The 19880-nt window shown below is 46.9% G+C and overlaps 2 protein-coding genes across 2 annotated transcripts in view; one reads left to right on the top strand and one right to left on the bottom strand.

Annotated features, from left to right (window-relative positions):
• Window positions 1–19880, top strand: part of LOC111968845 (kelch repeat and BTB domain-containing protein 11) — a 340328-nt gene that overhangs the window by 128877 nt on the left and 191571 nt on the right. The window lies entirely within an intron of this gene.
• LOC111968840 (AT-rich interactive domain-containing protein 1B-like) overlaps window positions 2264–19880 on the bottom strand; it is a 355396-nt gene continuing 337779 nt past the window's right edge. Inside the window, 8 exon segments of the mRNA XM_023994739.2 lie at window positions 2264–5943; window positions 6157–6287; window positions 6421–7345; window positions 7493–7568; window positions 7665–7784; window positions 7862–7988; window positions 8771–8949; window positions 11067–11205. Of these exon segments, the coding sequence (XP_023850507.2) occupies window positions 4009–5943; window positions 6157–6287; window positions 6421–7345; window positions 7493–7568; window positions 7665–7784; window positions 7862–7988; window positions 8771–8949; window positions 11067–11205 (3632 nt within the window). The 3' untranslated portion in view covers window positions 2264–4008.

Below are 19880 nucleotides of genomic sequence, written 5' to 3'. Positions count from 1 at the left end.
GCTGGGAGGCTGCTGGGAGGCTGGTGGGAGGGAGCCAGCCAGGCCAGCAGCAGCTCTGGCACCACTTCCAGCCTTGCTGTCACAGCTATGACTCAGCCACTCAGAAGCAGCGCTGTGTGGGAGGCCTACTCCTGTGGTGGTGGGCCCTGAGTGAAAATCAGCCACCAACGCTAAAATCCAATACATTTACAGTACAACTACCCACGTTCTGACACAATCTGTGCCATGTTCTACATTCTGAACTAAGGTATCTTAAGTGGTGCTCTGAATCATAGTATTTCATTCGAACATGACAATCTGCTTACAAACAATCAACACAGACTGCCAAAGGACAGGTACAGTAGTTTGAGAATTGTAAGGAAGGACGTTTTAGGTATACAAAGTACCTCAGAGGCACTATTATAGAAAAATATATACTGTGGGTTCTTATCTGCTTCCCCAGTTTGGCTCTGCATAAGAAGCCTTATAATCGTCCCTTTAAAATCAAACCTGAAATGAGATGATGACATCTAATGAGACCATCCATGTCAGTAACTGGAATGGTGTTCTTAAGGCAGTTCAAAATAAGATCATCAACTATCATCCAGAGGCCAAATTACAATTCTGGGAAAGATCTAAATGCTTTATTTGAGCAATAAATAACCACAGAGGGTAAGCTTGAAAACAGTTTTTTCTCTGTCCGTTTGAGGCTCTATCAGACTGATCAACTCCAAAGTACAGGCAGTTTTGCTTACCTGACCCCCACACTTATCAGTGATGTTGTGGACAAGGAATGATTGAGGTGAAGTCAAGTGTCTTGTCCTCATTCCCTCTAGGTAGAGGGGGCATGCTGCACATACAGAGAACGTGAACTAAATCACATAGAGCAGTCAGCACCATGTCATCCAATTTCATCATGATTGTGATTGTGGTTGGTGAGTGTTCAGGTCAGGAAAATGCAACCTGGTCTCAGTGCATTTCGCATTATTCTGTATGTAAATCCGAGACACTCCATTTAGTATGATATGTTACATTTCGTATAGTATGCATTAATTAATTAGTGGATGTCCATCACCCATTTCGTATGATATGTTACAAATAAAAATGTTATATATTATGATTTTGCAAAACGTATGATATGTTACAAATTCTAGCTAGGTGGCTAATGTTAGCTAGCTGGCTAACGTTAGCTAGGCTAAGGGTTAGGGTTAAGTTTAAGAGTTAGGCTAAAGGGGTTAAGGCTAGGGTTAGGGTTAGCTAACATGCTAAGTTGTTGAAAAGTAGCTAAAAAGTAGTAAGTAGTTGAAAAGTTGCTAATTAGCTCAAATGCTAAAGTTGTCCATGATGACTATGCACACTCTTGGATTGCATCCTACCTGGAAGGCCGCTCCTACCAGGTGACGTGGAGAGGATCTGTGTCTGCACCACATACTCTCACTATTGGTGTCCCCCAGGGCTCGGTTCTAGGCCCTCTCCTCTTCTCTCTATACACCGAGTCACTCGGCTCCATCATAATCTCACATGGTCTCTCCTGTCATTGCTATGCGGATGACACTCAACTACTTTTCTCCTTGCCCCCTTCTGACACCCAGGTGGCGACACGCACTTCTGGGTGTCTGGCAGATATCTCAACTTGGATGTCGGCCCACCACCTCAAGCTCATCCTCGACAAGACAGAACTGCTCTTCCACCCAGGGAAGGCCTGCACGCTCAAAGACCTCTACATCACGGTTGACAACTCCACAGTGTCGCCCTCCCAGAGTGCAAAGAACCTTGGCGTGACCCTGGACAACACCCGGTCGTTCTCTGCAAATATCAAAAAAGTGACCCGCTCCTGCAGGTTCATGCTCTACAACATCCATAGAGTACAACCCTGCCTCACACAGGAAGCGGTGCAGGTCCTAATTCAGTCCTGTCCCGCCTGGACTACTGCAACTCGCTGTTAGCTGGGCTCCCCACTTGTGCCATCAAACTCTTGGATCAAACTCCCGCCTGGATTTTAACCATGTCACCCCTCTCCTCCGCACACTCCACTTAATGCCCTTTAAGTGTAAGAACTGTTTGAAAAGACTGCCTGAAATTTCAGACTGTTTTGGTGGGATGGAGTTTTGGCCTGCCTGTTGAAATCACCAGGCGGTTAATTAATTAATAGACCAATAAGAGAGATAGTTCCAAACCTCTCTGCCAATTACAGGTAGTTTTCAGTTTTCCTCTCCACACTCAAACCACCTCCAGGCAGTCCTAGCAAAATTCTTGCTTGAGAAATTGCTCTTTGCTAAGAAGCTATTTTTGTTTATTTTTGACCATTTTAATTGAAAACAATCACAGTAAGGTACTTAATTGGTACCCAGAAATGATTTGATATTGAGATAAAAATGGCTGCATTGGGCCTTTAACAATATGAGAGCTTGGGACTATAAAGTTCTATATCCAATTTGATCAACATTTTGTTCTGTTCAATGTTCTCTAGCTATACAGGGTGCGTTTGTCACTCTGTCCATCTACTCCGATTTCAGAGTGTGCCAGGGCACAGAATAACTGACGAATTTACGAACACCCGTTGAATAGGGCCGTTGTCACTAAACGTTGGAAAAAAGCGTAATTCAATTGTTGCTAGCAGCACAGTTAGTCACCAGTGTGCGCACTTTTTGCAGATAGAATGTTACAGTCCCAAGCTCTCAAATAGTCAGTGTACATTTTATTCATAACATGCTGGAACACAGAGTATAAATATGTATATCAAGTCAAAGACAGTCAATGAGTCAGAAGAAAAAAGGAAGATTTACAATAAGTTGTCATATTTTGTGTGTGTTGTGGGTTATTTTCTGAGGTTTATTTTTGAACTACATTGTCTTGGCTCAAAAATATACCCATTTACATGAATGGAGGACATACAATAAAATAAATATATTCACAAGTTCTGTAACCTCAGCTAGTTATCCCTGACCCTGGCACTTTCACATTTGATCACCAAATATTGTTTTGATCAGCTTGAAGCTATAGTACAATGCGTAGAGGAACGTTATACATACAGAGACCTACACAACCTCCAGGTTCAAATATCTGACCCCAATAACAAAATATGTATAATAACAATAACAAATCTCACCAATAATAAAAAGTAGTTGTAATAATCTGAAACTTTTTTTGATAGTGAATGTAGAGTCAACCAAAACTCAAAGAAAAGTGAAAGTGGTTCCAATGTACAACAGTCTATATACAGTACAGTATATACAGTACATTATATACAGTACAGTATATACAGTACATAGTGCCAACTTGAGTTAAAAAGGAAATAAAACAAATGCAACACAAGTGGTTAAGATACTGTTCTTTTGTGAAACTTGACTCCCGGATGTAGTAGCAATGATTGACAACAATGAAGCAAGTCAAACATTTGACACTGTTAAAATGAGGACAATCTTTTCAATTTTTTCTAACTGGCTGATGCAACACTGCCTACCCATGGTCAAAATTACATATTGCAAGTGCCATGAACAGACAACTTGCACTAGGCCTATTGCACATTTTTCTCCAGCAATTGAAACATTTACATGTTTGTTTAAAATCAGTGTTCTCTTTTTCTGAAAGTTTGGCAAGTTAAGTTTTATCTACAATATTTTTCACAATTTAAATAAATATGATCTTTGTAAACAAAACAAACCACATACGGTCAATAAAGATATGAACATTTATACAATTCCAAAACATTTCAAAAGAGAAAAATGAAATGAAAGAATCCTCTCCAAAATCTGGCACCAGCTTTGGTTAAACAAAAGAAAACAAAGGAAAAATAAGTATTCAAACAATATACACTTAAACAACAGCAGGTATTAAATATCTGTATTAAAATCATCTTTCAAATCCCAAAACCAAAGCGTTAATGGGGGCAGAGGAGCTATATATATATTTATATATAAAAAAAAAGTTCTTCCATTTCATTTAAATAAAAATATAAAACCACAGAATAACGTGTTCCTCTCATCGTCTCTCTGTCTGTCTCTTGGCTCAGGTCCGTCTACCCTGCTGTCATAATTTTTTTACAAACTGAAAAAGTACTTCACATATGATGCTGGTCACCCCTTGGTTGAGCACAGAGGAGATGGAGATGTCCAGGATTCGTCCCTCATACAGGACAAACTCTGGCCTGTTCTCCTCCACCTTGGCCATAGCCAGCAGAGCTTTGGCAGCCCGACACATCATGTTAATGCTGGGGGGCTCCATGGGGGGGTGGTGGGCCATGTGCAGCATGCTGTGGGGGTTCTGCTGGTACTGGGCCATGCTCACTCCATCCTCCAGGAAGCCCATCAGGTTACCCACACTATTCTTCTGTATGGCGATGGCACGTGCTGCCGTAGAGTCTCCTTGAGCCAGGTTGGATAGGGTGGCCACGGCCATCTCGCGGTACACCTGGTTCTTACGCTGGCCCACGTAGCGCACCAGGGTGGCGTACATCTTCTCCTGGCGGCTGAAGGGCGGCGTGGCCAGCAGCAGGTCCACGTTGTTGTCCTGAATGCTCAGCTTGCACAGGCACTCCAGCACCAGTCTCTGGGGGGTGAGGGGCGAGTGGGGGGTGCCTGAGGGGAAGGGGTCCTGGGCCTCGGCAGAGGGACACACCATCCAGTGGAGCAGGCCGTTCAGAATGGGCAGGCAGATGGTCTCAGGGTAGAGGGACAGGTCCAGCTGGCCAGAGATGTTAGCCAGAGTGACCAAGGTGTTCTCCCTGAGTGTAGCGAGACAGTTCCACCACCACTCGTCCTTACTGCAGGCCAGGCCCCGCTCCTGCACCTCCTCTCTCTGGTAGCTAGGGGGCGTCCTCTTCCTCTCTGGGTGCTGGTGCTGTAGCAGCAGCAGTCTGCCCAGGATCAGCACCAGGCCTGGGTGACGGGACATGTCTGAGTCGTTCCCAGGAATGAAGGAGAGGCTGCGAATGATGTTGGACACACAGAGGCAGCGTTTGGCCAGGGAGTCCTGCCAGGGGGAGGACGTGGAGAGGGGAGCCTCGTCCAGACAGCGGGGCTCGTCCTCTAGCAGGGTGATGTGCTGGTGGCCCCCTCCCTGGTGCAGTCTGAAGGGGTAGGTGGGGGCAGAGTGGGTAGGGTGGCCCTCTGACAAAGCCCCTAACCGGGCACACAGTATATCATCGATGGTGGCAGTGATACCCTTCTCTGTCTGCTTTCCCCCCTCTGTGTCCTGTTCTTTATTGAGACTGGCACATTCCTTTCTCTCTCCCTCCATCCTGTCAGGGTGCTCTCCCCTGCACTCAAAGTGGGCCTGGATGTGGGCGGTGGAATCACCCCCGCCTGCCTGCCAGTGGAGCAGTCCGCTAGTGAACTCTGTCACGTGGCCCAGCTGCTCTGTCATGTCCTCAATCAGGTCCTCTTTGTGCAGGATCTTGACGGGGAATTTATCGTACTTGCTGGCCTGTTGTGGCCTTGGCTCGTGCTCTGAAGGAGCCTGATAAGGAGAGTCTTCCTTACTTTCAGCTGAGGCTTCCTTACTCTCGGTTGGCTTTTCACTCTCCTCATTCTCTTTCCCCTTTTCTTTCTCCCCATCCTCTTCTTTCTCCCCCTCCTCTTCTTTCTCCCCCTCCTCCTTCTTTACCTTCATCTCGGCTTCAGATTCCTCCTTCGTTCCCTCAGGGGCTGGTTCCGTTGCACTGGGGGGTGACATCCCTTCCGTTGTAATTTTCTCTGTGATGTCAACAGGTTTCTCCTCCCTCTTTTCTACTTCCCCCTTCTCCGTCTCCCCCCCCTCCACCTCCTGCTCCTGCTCAGGCTCTGGTTGGCTGGCCTCACAGTCTATCTCAGGTTCAGAGGTCAGCTCCTCCCCCTGGTCACAGGCTTCAGCCCCAAGGAGGGTCTTCTGGCCGATGGTCCCTATCTCATACTCCTCCAGGATGCCAAAGATCTCCATCACACAGCGTCTGAAGTACTCCACTATCAGCTCCAGGAAGCCAGGCAACTGCAGACACAACAAAATAACAAATGGCATTAGGGCACTTTAGCGTCCCTTATTATCTACAGCGTATTCTGATAAAGATGTGTTGCTTTGTGTTGGGGTGGAGAACTGTCAAGCATGACTAAATGTAAATAATTTCAGAGTGACATCAAGACTCAATCCCGGTATGGTTAAGAACGATAGTAAGAGAAGAGTGTGTAGAGTGTCTCCAGTTACCTGTGTGAGGGTGAAGGAGGCCACAGATCTGTCATCATACAGCAGGATGTTGATGGTGTCCAGGGCCCACGTACTCTCACCCAGCAGACCTGACTTCAGAGACATCATCACTCGCCACGCCTCTGGGGTTCCTGTGGAGAGGACAGGGGTTAGAGGAGGAAGGTTTGTAATTAATACCTGTCACAGATATCAAGATGATCACCATAATCCCAATGCTAGTTTGACTTTACAGGACATTAGAAAGACACTAGAAAGATCTCTTACCAGTGTCTTTTGAGGTAATTTTGCGACGTGGCTTGAAAACGGGCATGGTGGCCTCTACAGATCCTAGAGGGTAGTTGAGATCTCTTAGCAGGTTAGGTGCGACTTGGCCTGGGTGCCCATTACCCTGCCCTGGTATGGGCATCCCTGGTTTGCCTGGCATCTTCATGGAGCCCATAAAGACAGCTTTGTTGGGGGACATGCGTGCCTCCATGGAGCGCTGGAAGGAGCCGGGGCTGGGGGCTCGGGGCAGGTGGTTGGCCATGGAGGGGGAGGTCTGGTATGCAGAGGGGGGCTGGCGGGAGGACATGGGGGTCATACCACCTGACATGTAGGAGGACTGGCGATGGCCTCCGTGCCCAAGCCACTGACCATCCTGGATGGGTCGGCCCTCCAAATCATCTCCTCTCCCCATAGGACCGTATGGCGGTACCTGAGAGGGTGCCCCCTGTCTGTTGGGGTAGGGATAACCCATGTCTGTCCTGGAGGGCCACATGTTGGGCCCCTGGGGTCCTTCCACTCCGTTGTTAGAGGGTGGCCCCCCGGACATCATCTGGGGGCCCATGGGGTGCTGGGGGTGCTGCCCCTGGCCAGAGGCCTGCATGCGCTCTCGGCTATAGGGGGAAGGGTAGGGGAACTGGCCCTGCATGGGCCTCCTCTCAGGTCCAGAGTAACCAGTGGTGTAGTGGTTGTACATGTCAGGCTGCTGGCCCCTATACTGCATGGCATACATCTCCCCCTCATGTCTCTTTGTTGGTGGGCCGTACATCTCCCCCTCATGTCTCTTTGCTGGGGCGCCGTACATCTCCCCCTCATGCCTCTTTGCTGGGGGGCCGTACATCTCCCCCTCATGTCTCTTTGCTGGGGGGCTGTACATCTCCCCCTCATGTCTCTTGCCTGGGGACCCGTACATGCCCTCCATGGGGCGCTTGTAGCCATGTGGAGAAGCAAAAGATTCCAAGGTGATTATTTTATTCCAATAACATTCAATACTAAACCAATCATTAAACTAAACTCCGCTGTGCCTGCATCACGAGGCCTGCTCAATGAGCTCCTTAGTGTGTCTGTCTCTCACCTGTTGATGAGGGTACATCCCTGAGGGGTGCATTCCATATGACATGCCAGGGTACTGCTGCACGTAGCCTTCGTGTCTGCAGAGGAGGAAATCAATTAGTCGCTGATGAACAGAAAGGAAGTTTCTAGACATCAACACAAACACTATTATGGTGGATGGTGGTGCTCCTCACCTCTGCTGGGAGGGGTATCTGTTGGGAGAGTAAATGCTGCCCTCGCTGTTGGAAGGTCCCATGTTGCTCTGGTTCCCGGGGGGGCCCATGCTCCCCTCCATCCCCATCAGATGGTCTGGTCTGAAAGACAGACAGTCAAGCCTTCAGTTTGCATGAATACATGTAAACAAGGCAGAATTGGTTTCTAAACTGCTTACCTCCTGTCGTAGCCTGGTCCATATGGGTACTGGGAGCGCTGGCCCATGCCTGATGTAGACCTGCCATACATATCCTGTATGCCACCACTGGTCATCTGGCCTGGCATGTAGGGCTCCCCTCCTGCCACTGTGGAGAACACCAGAGGAACACAGTATGAATGGACAATATGCTGGAAACACACTGTATATTTCTAGTGTTGTTGATGTAATGGTTTATTCACTAGGTGGCACTAGTCTCCTACTAATAAATAATCTCTTTCAGCATGATCAGGAGATCCTGCAATGTCCTGTGCTGACAACCCAGCTATGTTATTCACTCAGAGACAACATTTCTCAGGACCCAGCATCCAAACTCCAATCATCCTCTGCTCTCAGAGGTGAACCAATCCCAATGAACAGTCAGTCAAATCAGGTGTTGCCCAAAAGATGGGGGAAAACAGCATAGGTAAAAAAGGRAAAATGGAAAGATGAAGTTAGGACGAGAGACATACAATGACATCAGAGTGACTAATACATGCAAAGTGCCTTTGACAAACAGCTTTGACGTTCCAGTCATACCAGTAAAACACAGGTATCTGTCCCCCGCTCTGTAAACCACCAGCCAGCCTGCCCGGCACGGACATGTGCTCAGACAGGCAACTAACAACCCTAGTAGAGGACACAAAGTGCCCATCGCACTGCTGGACTTCTAGTTGTAAGTTCCTGTAAAACATTACAAGAATGTTTAAAAAATATATATATATTGTTGTCACACGCAATTTAGTCTGGCGTGATGTTCTTAAAAAGTTCTGAGAATGTCGCAGTAGGACTACGCTCTGCATTTGCCATGTTTGTACAACTCATCAGCTTATTGCTGTGTACTGTATGGTGGTAAGTCTGTGCCAGTGCCTGGGTTCATGGTCTACTCACCCTTTCTCATGCCAACGAAGGGGTCCTTCTCGTACTGCATCCTCATCATCATGTTAGGGGGCATGTTGACCCCCTGCTGGTACACACCCCCAGAGCCCCCCAGGGGGAGGGAGTTACGCTTCTGGAAGACCGGGTCGCTCACCTCAGAGAACGGGTCCTGCACACTCACAACACTGCTCCTAGAGATAGAAGGAGAGGGGTAAAAGGTGAGGATCTAGACCAGTGCTGTCAAATTCATTTTTCCCCGGGGGGCGCATTCAGTCTTCAACGAGGTCCATAGGGCCACATTGAAAAGGTGCTATATTTCCTTGTTGTCAGAATTTTCTAAAAATAGTCCATTGTTCTTGGAATTTATTTTGGGTGATTATTAGCAAGCTGGACACGGTCAAGAAACTGTATGAATAAAGGTCCTTTATCATTTCTACACAGTTTTCATTAGGTTTTAGTCAATTTAAAGAATATTGAGTTTGTTTCCCCCACAGTTCACATTTAACCACCCGGGCCGGATTGGACCCCCTCATTGCCCAGATCCGGCCCGTGGGCCGTTTGTTTGACACAACTGATCTAGACACTTTAATATACAGTGCTTCGGAAAGTATTCAGAGCCATTGACTTTTCCCACATTGTTACGTTACAGCTTTATTCTAAAATGTATAAATAACAGAAACTCCTCAGCAATCTACACACAATACCCCATAATGACAAAGCGAAAACCTWTTTATTTTTATTTTTTATGTTTGAACATTTATTAAACATAAAAAACAGAAATACCTTATTTACATAAGTATTCAGACCCTTTGTTATGAGACTCGAAATTGAGCTCAGGTGCATCCTGTTTCCATTGATCATCCTTGAGATGTTTCTACAACTTGATTGGAGTCCACCTGTGGTAAAATCAATTGATTGGACATGATTTGGAAAGGCACACAACTGTATGTATAAGGTCCCACAGTCGACAGTGCATGTCAGAGCAAAAACCAAGCCATGAGGTCAAAGGAATTGTTCGTAGAGCTCTGAGACAGGATTGTGTCGAGGCACAGATCTGGGAAGGGTACCAAAACATTTCTGCAGCATTGAAGTTCCCCAAGAACACATTCTTAAATGGAAGAAGTTTGGAACCACCAAGACTCTTCCTAGAGCTGGCCGCCCGGCCAAACTGAGCAACCGGTGGAGAAGGGCCTTGGTCAGAGAGGTACTCAAGAACCCGATGGTAACTCTGATAGAGCTCTAGAGTTCCTCTGTGGAGATGGGAGAACCTTCCAAAAAGGACAACCATCTCTGCAGCACTCCACCAATCAGGCCTTCATGGTAGAGTGGCCAGACGGAAGCCACTCCACAGTAAAAGGCATATAACAGCCCGCTTGGAGTTTGCCAAAAAGCACTTAAAGACTCTCAGACCATTAGAAACAAGATTCTCTGGTCTGATGAAACCAAGATTGAACTCTTTGGCCTGAATGCCAAGCGTCACGTCTGGAGGAAACCTGGCACCATCCCCGGTGAAGCATGTTGGTGGCAGCATCATGCTGTGGGGATGTTTTTTAGCGGCAGGGACGAGGAGACTACTCAGGATCGATGCAAAGATGAATGGAGCAAAGTACAGAGAGATCCTTGATTAAAAACCTGCTCCAGAGCTCTCAGGACCTCAGACTGCGGCGAAGGTTCACCTTCCAACAGGACAACCCTAAGTACACAGCCAAGACAATGCAGGAGTGGCTTCAGGACAAGTCTCTGAATGTCCTTGAGTGGCCCAGCCAGAGCCTGAACTTGAACCCGATTTAACATCTCTGGGAAGACCTGAAAATAGCTGTGCATTTACCCTTCCCATCCAACCTGACAGAGCTTGAGAAGATCTGCAGAGAATAATGGGAGAAACTCCCCAAATACAGGTGTGCCAAGCTTATAGCGTCATACCCAAGAAGAGTCCAGGCTTTAAACGCTGCCAAAAGTGCTTCAACAAAGTACAGAGTAAAGGGTCTGAATACTTATGTAAATGTGATATTTCCATTTTCTTTTTATAAATTAGCAAAACTTTTGAAAAACCTCTTTTTGCTTTGTCATTATGGAGTATTGTGTGTAGATTGATGAGAAAAAAAAACTATTTAATTAATTTTAAAATAAAGCTGTAACCTAACAAAATATGGAAAAAGTCAAGGGGTCTGAAATCTTTCTGAAGGCACTGTACGTACAGTGATACTAACTGAGGTAAAGAGGATATATATGGTATGTATACATACAAACACAGTCACATACACTCTCAGCAGTGAGAGTGCTTGAATAAGAGGGGATCATGGTATACCTGCTGGCTGGGATGGGGGTGACCTGTCCCTGGGGGGTGGTGGCTGGGGTGGGAGGCTTCAGGTCACCTGACATCTCTGCCATGGAGCTGCTGCCTGATGACTGGGGGGTCTGGGGGCCCTGAAGGGACCCTGAGTTAGCTGTTAGAAAGCATGAAAGATAAAGGGAGAGAAAGAGAGAGATAGAGGGGGGAGCAGAGAGGGGGAACATTTTTAAATCACCTTTATTGGGTCAAAACCCTACAGTACATAAACATTCAACCCTCAGTTGTCATGCACCACCGTGCTCATGTGTAGCAGCCTGTAATAAACATTTGAGAGAGAGAGAAATTGAGAGAGAGAAATGGAGAGAGGAGAGAGAGATACAAGGAAAGAGAAAAAATTTGAGAGAGAGATAGAACACACAGTTGGTTATAAATTAATAGGAAATGTCCTATTTAGTGTATAGAGACCAGGCAGATTTAGCGTGGGGGGAGCTGAGGAGCGGGGGTTAGGGGGTTGAGAGGGGTTTCCCAGGCCAAAACCTGTCACACCCTGACTTTAGTTATATTTGTTTTCTTTATTTTTTGGTTAGGTCATGGTGTGACAAGGGTGGTTTGTTTAGCTTTTGTATTGTCTAGGGGTTTTTGTCTTGTCAAGGGTTTTTGTTTATCTATGGGGATTTTGTATGGTCTAGGGGTTTGTAGGTTTATGGTGGCCTGAATTGGTTCCCAATCAGAGACAGCTGTTTCTCGTTGTCTCTGATTGGGGAGCCTATTGAGGTAGCCATTTTCCATGTTGGTTTTGTGGGTAGATGTTTTCTGTTTTGTGTTGTAGCACCTTACAGGACTGTTTCGATTTTCGTTTATTCACTTTGTTATTTTGTATTTAGTGTTCAGTTTTTCAATAAAGCATGAACACTTACCACGCTGCGTTTTGGTCCGATCCTTCCTGTTCATCCGAAGACGAATATCGTTACGGAACTATCCACCACCAACGGACCAAGCAGCGTGGTAACGAGGAGCAGAGGGTTCAGGACTCCTGGACTTGGGAGGAGATGTTAGACGGTAAGGGACCCTGGAGACAGGCTGGGGAATATCGCCGCCCGAAAGAAGAACTGGAGGCGGCGAAAGCTGAGAGGCGGTGATATGAGGCAAGGCAGCGCAGCAGGCATGAGAGGCAGCCCCCCAATTTTTTTGGGGGGGGGTGACACACGGGGAGATTGGCGGAGTCAGGCGATAGACCTGAGCCAACTCCCCATGCTTACCGGAAGCAGCGTAGTACTGGTCAGGCACCGTGTTATGTGGTGAAGCGCACAGTGTCGCCAGTGCGCGATCATAGCCCGGAGCGCTATAGGCCAGACCCCCGCAAGTGCCATGCGAGAGTGGGCATCCAGCCAGGGCGGATTGTGCCAACTCAGCGTGTTTGGTCTCCGGTGCGCCGTTTCGGCCCAGGGTATCCTGCGCCGGCTCTGCGTACTGTGTCTCCGGGGCGCTGGGAGGGTGCTGTTTGTCCTATCCCGGCACTCCGCCCGTGCCGGGCGAAAGTGGGCATTGAGCCTAATGGAGAGGTGCGAGCGGTAAGCACCAGATCTCCAGTGCTCCCCCACAGCCCGGTTCGACCTGTGCCTGCACTCTGGAGGGGCCGGGCTAAAGTGGGCATTCAGCCTGGAGGAGTGGTGCCAAGGCTGCGCACCAGAGCTCCCCCACAGCCCGGTTTATCCGGTGCCTCCTCTACGCACCAGGCCTCCTGTAGGTCTCCCCAGCCTGGTGGGCCCTGTGGCAGTCCCACGCACCAGGCTGTCTCTGCGTCTCCTCCCTTCAGAGTCTTCCTCCAGTTCCGGACCCTCCAGCGTCGCCCTCCTGTCCGGAGCTGCCAGAGTCGCCCTCCTGTCCGGAGCTGCCAGAGTCGCCCTCCTGTACGGAGCTGCCAGAGTCGCCCTCCTGTCCGGAGCTGCCAAGTCGCCCTCCTGTTCGGGGCCCGCTGCAAAGGTCCCCAGTCCGGGGTCGGCGGCGAGGGTCCAGAGGCGCCACCTAAGTGGGCCAAGACTAAGGTGGAGGGGGTCCACGTCCCGCGCCAGAGCCGCCACCGTGGATAGACGCCCACCCAGACCCTCCCTATATCTTTAGGTTTTGCGGCCGGATGCCGCACCTTTGGGGGGTGGGGGGGTACTGTCACGCCCTGACTTTAGTTATATTTGTTTTCTTTATTTTTTGGTTAGTTCAGGGTGTGACAAGGGTGGTTTTTTAGTTTTTGTATTGTCTAGGGGTTTCTGTCTTGTCAAGGGTTTTTGTTTATCTATGGGGATTTTGTATGGTCTAGGGTTTGTAGGTTTATGGTGGCCTGAATTAGTTCCCAATCAGAGACAGCTGTTTCTCGTTGTCTCTGATTGGGGAGCCTATTGAGGTAGCCATTTTCCATGTTGGTTTTGTGGGTAGATGTTTTCTGTTTTGTGTTGTAGCACCTTACAGGACTGTTTCGATTTTCGTTTATTCACTTTGTTATTTTGTATTTAGTGTTCAGTTTTTCAATAAAGCATGAACACTTACCACGCTGCGTTTTGGTCCGATCCTTCCTGTTCATCCGAAGACGAATATCGTTACAAAACCTCTTAGTCATTTCATATGACCCTGAAATTCCCTGTTTCCAGCATTTCCCTTATGTAAATGTAACAACCATGCCACCACCATGGCCAAGGACAGGGGTGACATACAGTGCCTTCGGAAAGTATTCAGACCTCTTGACTTTTTCCACATTTTGTTAGGGTGCAGCCTTATTCTAAAATGTATTAAATTGTTCCCCCCCCCCCCCATCAATCTACACACAATACCCCATAATGGCAAAGCAAAAACAGGTTTTTAGAAATGTTTGCTAATTTATAAAAAAATACAAAATAGAAATATTGCATTTACATAAGTATTCAGACCCTTTACTCAGTACTTTGTTGAAGCACATTTGGCAGCAATTACAGCCTCGAGTCTTCTTGGCTATGACGCTACAAGCTTGGCACACCTATATTTGGGGAGTTTTTCCCATTATTCTGTGCAGATCCTCTCAAGCTCTGTTAGGTTGGATGGGGAGCATTGCTGCACAGCTATTTTCAGGCCTCTCCAGAGATATTCAAGTCCGGGCTCTAGCTGGGGCAGTCAAGGACATTCAAAAACTTGTCCCGAAGCCACTCCTGGCTTGTCCCGAAGCCACTCCTGGCTTATCCCGAAGCCACTCCGGATCTCTCTGTACTTTGCTGTGTTCATCTTTCCCTCAATCCTGACTAGTCTCCCAGTCCCTGCTGCTGAAAAACACCCCCACAGCATTATGCTGCCACCAACATGCTTCACCGGGGATGGTGCCAGGTTTCCTCCAGACGTGACGCTTGGCATTCAGGCCAAATAGTTCAATCTTGGTTTCATCAGACCAGAGAATCTTGTTTTCCTGGTCTGAGAGTCTTTAGGTGCCTTTTGGCAAACTCCAAGCGGGCTGTCATGTGCGTTTTACTGAGGAGTGTCTTCTGTCTGGCCACTCTACCATAAAGGCCTGATTAGTGGAGTGCTGCAGAGATGGTTGTCTTTCAGGAAGGTTCTCCCATCTCCACAGAAGAACTCTAGAGCTCTGTCAGAGTGACTATCGGGTTCTTGGTCACCTCCCTGACCAAGGCCCTTCTCCCTTGATAGCTCAGTTTGGCCGGGCGGTCAGCTCTAGGAAGAATATTGATGGTTCCAAACTTCTTCCATTTAAGAATGATGGAGGCCACTGTGTTCTTGGGGACTGTCAATGCTTTTTGGTGTCTTTCCCCAGATCTGTGCCTCAACACAATCCTTCGACCTCATGGCTTGGTTTTTGCGCTGACATACTCTGTCAACTGTGGGACCTTACATAGACAGGTGTATGCCTTTCCAAATCATGTCCAATCAATATAATTTACCACAGCTGGACCTCAAGTTGTAGAAACATCTCAAGGATGATCAATAGAGGTGCAGCGGTCTAAGGCACTGCTTTGCAGTGCTTGAGGCGTCACTACAGACCCGGGTTCAATCCCAGGCTGTGTCACAGTCGGCCGTGACCGGGAGATCTATGCTCTTCACAATTGTCCCAGTGTTTGGCCAGCCAGGATTTCCCTGTCCCATCGTGCTTTAGCAACTCCTTGTAGCGGGCTGGGCTCCTGCAACCTGACATCGGTTGCCAGCTGGACGGTGTTTCCTCCAACACATTGGTGCGGCTGGGTTCAGTGAGCAGTGTGCCAAGAGGCAGTGCGGTTTGGCAGGGCCGTGTTTCGGAGGACGCATGGCGTCTCGACCTTCACCTCTCGCGAGTCCATAGGGKAGTTGCAGTGATGGGACAAGACTGTAACTATCAATTGGTTACAAAAAATAAGGATGTTCAACGGAAACAGGATGCACCTGAGATCAATTTCGAGTCTCATAGCAAAGGGTCTGAATACTTATGTAAATAAGTTTTTTTCTGTTTTTTATTTTTAATACATTTGCTAAAGATTATTTAAAAAACTGTTTTCGCTTTGTCATTATGGAGTGTTGTGTGTAGATTGCTGAGGATTTTTTAAAATTTAATCCATCTTAAAATAAGGCTGTAACGTAACAAAATGTGGAAAAAGTCAGGCGGTCTGAATACTTTCCGAAGACACTGTATGTGAGGCCCCAACTCCTTTTAGCCTATCAGAGGGCCCGCTGGGGCCTATCTCACTAACAGGGTTGGGTAGGTTACTTTCTAAATGTAATCTGTTACAGTTAATAGATACCTTCCCAAAATTGTAATCAGTAACGTAACTTTTGGATTACCCAAACTCAGTAACATAATTTGATTACATTCAGTTACTTTTAGATTACTTTCCCCTTAAGAGGCATTAGAAGAAGACAAAAATGTATGTTACCAATTGAACGACATCTATTGCAGGATAAATCAATGTTAAAGTTTACAGTACATAGCTGGCCATATATRGATGTTAAATTTTACTTTATGGTTTGGTTGTGTAGGCTTCTTCTAACCTATCGCTTTCTACTGCATATAATACTATGATAAAATTATATCTTTACATTAATATCTATAATTTATACGTCCAAAAATGTATGTACCAACAACAGATTGCCCCTTTAAGTCTATCAAAAGTGTGCAAGTTTGAGCATGTGTCCATTAGATCTGTGGATTGTAATTATTTATCAGCATGAATTAGTACCACTTTTATTCCATAGGCTGGGATCCGCATTATGCAGCTGTTGCAAGAGTGCATTTTTCACTGGCTGTCCATTGGTTTCAAAAACAATGATTGATAGGCAGCTTAAACTTCTTGAATTCAACCATTATTGGGTTCAAATACACATTTAGATTTCTGAACAGCCATCCACAACAACCACAATCCGTAAGGTGCAAATAGTTAAATGAGAGAGCAGCAGTGTGATTCACATCAATGTGCTACGTAGATATTAATAATAAGTGATATCCAGATTGGCATAGACTACCTCACTACTCTCATCCTTACCTCCAAGCGTTTATTCAAGTTGTATAATCTTTTGATGCCGACAGCAGTCGCACCATTGGAAGACTGTAGCCTATAAAAGCCTATTCCTGCTCTTTTCCCGCGATCCATTAAACACATTTGGTGTGTCAGACCAGTGGTCTCTGAGTTGTGGTCAGAAATGCCTAGGTGGTACAAACTTACTCTTGCGCCTTTTTTCAATACTGATTTGAATGTTATTAAGAAAACAGAGAAGTGTCAAAGATTTTTTTTCCGCAAACATCCTTTCTGAATTTAAAACTAATCCTTGAAGAAATCATCTAGTTTTTCAAAAGTGTCTGTCATCTGATTACAATATTTTTGCTGGTAACGTAACGGATTACAGTTACCGTTTTTTGTAATCCCTTACATGTAATTTATCACATGTAATCCAATACTCCCTAACCCTGCTCACTAACCACCACACATTAACACGAGCCTCAGCACCTGCCTGCCGAGAGTAGAGGGGGAATGCAGGGACTGCTAAGAAGGAGCAGGAGAAGAGGAGGAAGAGAAGAAGAAGGGGGAGGAGGAAGAAGAGAGGGAAACAGGAGGAAGAGAAGGCCTCTCTGTGGGAATAGCTCATTGGAGAGCGCCAAACTTGCCGCAGTCACTGTGGAGAGTTTTATTTTTCAGCTTTTTGAAGATCGTTTTCCATTTTTGGCAGGGTGAACTCAGTGAGGGGTTTATGTGGAGGTTATGCCTGAGGGCACAACTGTAGTTAAAACACAAAGGGGGGAGGGTGTCTGTAAGGGCGAGGCTCACCCACATGCAGGCTGTACTGTACTATACTGTATTGTGCACTCCCTACAGTATATCAGAGAGAGTAACAGACTACTGTACCAGAGACCCGGCCATGCTACACTTCACTCAGGGGTAAGGTAGCTAGAATGATATGAAGCTAGTATCATACCATATGATGCATAAATTATATGATGTCATGGCTATGAATTCTTCAGCGCATATGAATATTAAATTATTGAAGGTCTGTAACAACACAGGAAACTATGTAATGCCACGCCGCATTACACATGAAGACCCTACAAAGCGAAAGAGGAAAAAGGCATGTATGAAGTAGGAATGAAGGAAAACATGATGGCTAGTTTTAGAAGATAAGAGATGCTGGATATGTGAATGAGCGTTTAGTGTAACAGCTCCTCTGAAACAGCCTTCATGGCCTTTCTCTGCACCGCACGCCTCTAACAGGAATAAAGAATGGCTTAAAAAATTCATACTACTTCTGAATTATTCACAATACCCCCTGCCGCCACAACAGTTAGAGGGAGGGAGGGAGGGAGGGAGGGAGGAGGGAGGGAGGGAGGGAAGGAAGGAAGGAAGGAAGGAAGGAAGGAAGGAAGGAAGGAAGGAAGGAAGGAAGGAAGGAAGGAAAGGAAGGAAGGAAGGAAGGAAGGAAGGAAGGAAGGAAAAGGAAGGAAGGAAGGAAGGAAGGGAAGGAAGGAAGGAAGGAAGGAAGGAAGGAAGGAAGGAAGGAAAGGGGATACCTAGTCAGTTGCACAACTGACTGCATTCAACCAAAATGTGTCTTTTGCATTTAACCCAATCCCTCTGAATCAGAGAGGTGCGGGAGACTGCCTTAATCCACGTCATCATGTCTGTATGCCTGTTTCATATCAAATCAAATGTATTTATAAAGCCATTTTTACATCAGCAGATGTCACAAAGTGCTATACAGAAACCCAGCCTAAAACTCGAAACAGCATGTCTGTCTGCCTGCCTATTTGTCTGTCTGCCTGCCTGCCTGCCTATTTGTCTGTCTGTCTGCCTATTTGTCTGCCTGTCTGCCTATTTGTCTGCCTGTCTGCCTGCTGCATCTGAGGGATGGGAGCAGTTGTTGTCGGGGGTTAACTTCCTTGCTCAAGGGCAGAACTGCAGATTTGAACCTTCGGTTACTGGTCCAGCGCTCTTAACCTATAGGGAGAGAGAGAAAGAGAGGGAAAGAGAGGGAGAGAGACTGATGCTTTCAGTGGGGCTGGGAGAGAGGGAGCGAGGGACAGAGGGGGAGAAAAGGAGAGGGCATGGGGGGGGGTCTTTGGGATTCTCCTCTCTCCAGGATATCTCCTCTGCTCCATAGCCAAGCAACTCAGAAAGTAAACAATGGATCCAGTGGTTACTGGAGGTTAAGAGCATTCCTATCCCTCAGATGCCGCAGGCAGACAGGCAGACAAATAGGCAGGCAGGCAGACATACAAATAGGCAGGCAGGCAGACATACAAATAGGCATGCTGTTTGGAGTTTTAGACTGGGTTTCTGTATAGCACTATGTGACATCTGCTGATGTAAAAATGGCTTTATAAATACATTTGATTTGAAACAGGCATACAGGCATACAAGCATATAAACAGACAGGCAGGCAGAGAGACAACACTGGGAGGGAGGCAGATAGAAAGTAAGGCAGACAGGCAGGCAGGCAGACAGACAGACAGAGATACAGACAGGCATACAGGCAGGCAGACAGACAACACTGGGAAGGAGGCAGGCAGAAAGACAGGTAGACAGGCAGGCAACACTAGGAGGGAGGGAGGGGACATTTACACAGTGTGAACTCAAGTGCCCTTTATTCTACGTTCAGAGAGAGAGAGAAATGAGGGAGCGAGAGGAAGAGAGAGAGGTGTGTGTGTGGAAAGGTTGATGAAATAAGACAGAAAGCGCTGGCTCACGTGTGTGTGAGTGTAAAGGTTGATGACATAAGACAGAAAGCGCTGGCTCACAGGTGTGTGTCAGAGTGAATAGAGGTTGACTGGAGGTCAGTGTTGTTTATATCTATTACTCCACCCTCATGAATCAATCTCAGGGGGATCCCCCTCCCCTCCACCGACTCCTCCCTCCCAACAACTCCTCTTTGCTGCTCAACAGCTTTCTCTACTCTGTGACATCATCACCTAGCTGTCAGCTATACATGGAGCCTGCTGACATGGTCAGTGAAGCAGGCAGCCAGGCAGGCACCTGGGAGCAGGATGGATGGCTGGATAGATAGAGGGATCGTTAGTAGGTGTTAGAGATAGATAGACAGATAGACAGATCGGGCCAACATGAGGTCTCATCTGTGGTAAGAGCACAATGCGGACATGGTTCTCTCTCCACTTCAATCAATCACACAGCACTATGTCATCTACTGTAAGTAGAACAGTATATTCTATTTTAGTGTATGTTCCAGTAAATAGACTGACCTGGCTCAAAATGAAGGTAAATATTCATATCAGAATGTTATGTCTCCATCAAGAGTCTAAGAGGCTGGGATGCAGATATATGCCTGAGTAGGTGTGTGTCTACATGTGTGTGTGTGTGTGTGTGTGTGTGTGTGTGTGTGTGT

This window comes from Salvelinus sp. IW2-2015, linkage group LG9 (genome assembly GCF_002910315.2).
Source record: "Salvelinus sp. IW2-2015 linkage group LG9, ASM291031v2, whole genome shotgun sequence".
In the NCBI taxonomy this organism is placed as follows: domain Eukaryota; kingdom Metazoa; phylum Chordata; class Actinopteri; order Salmoniformes; family Salmonidae; genus Salvelinus; species Salvelinus sp. IW2-2015.
The sequence above is the reverse complement of the archived record's forward strand: the minus strand, read 5'-3'. Positions and strand labels throughout refer to the sequence as shown.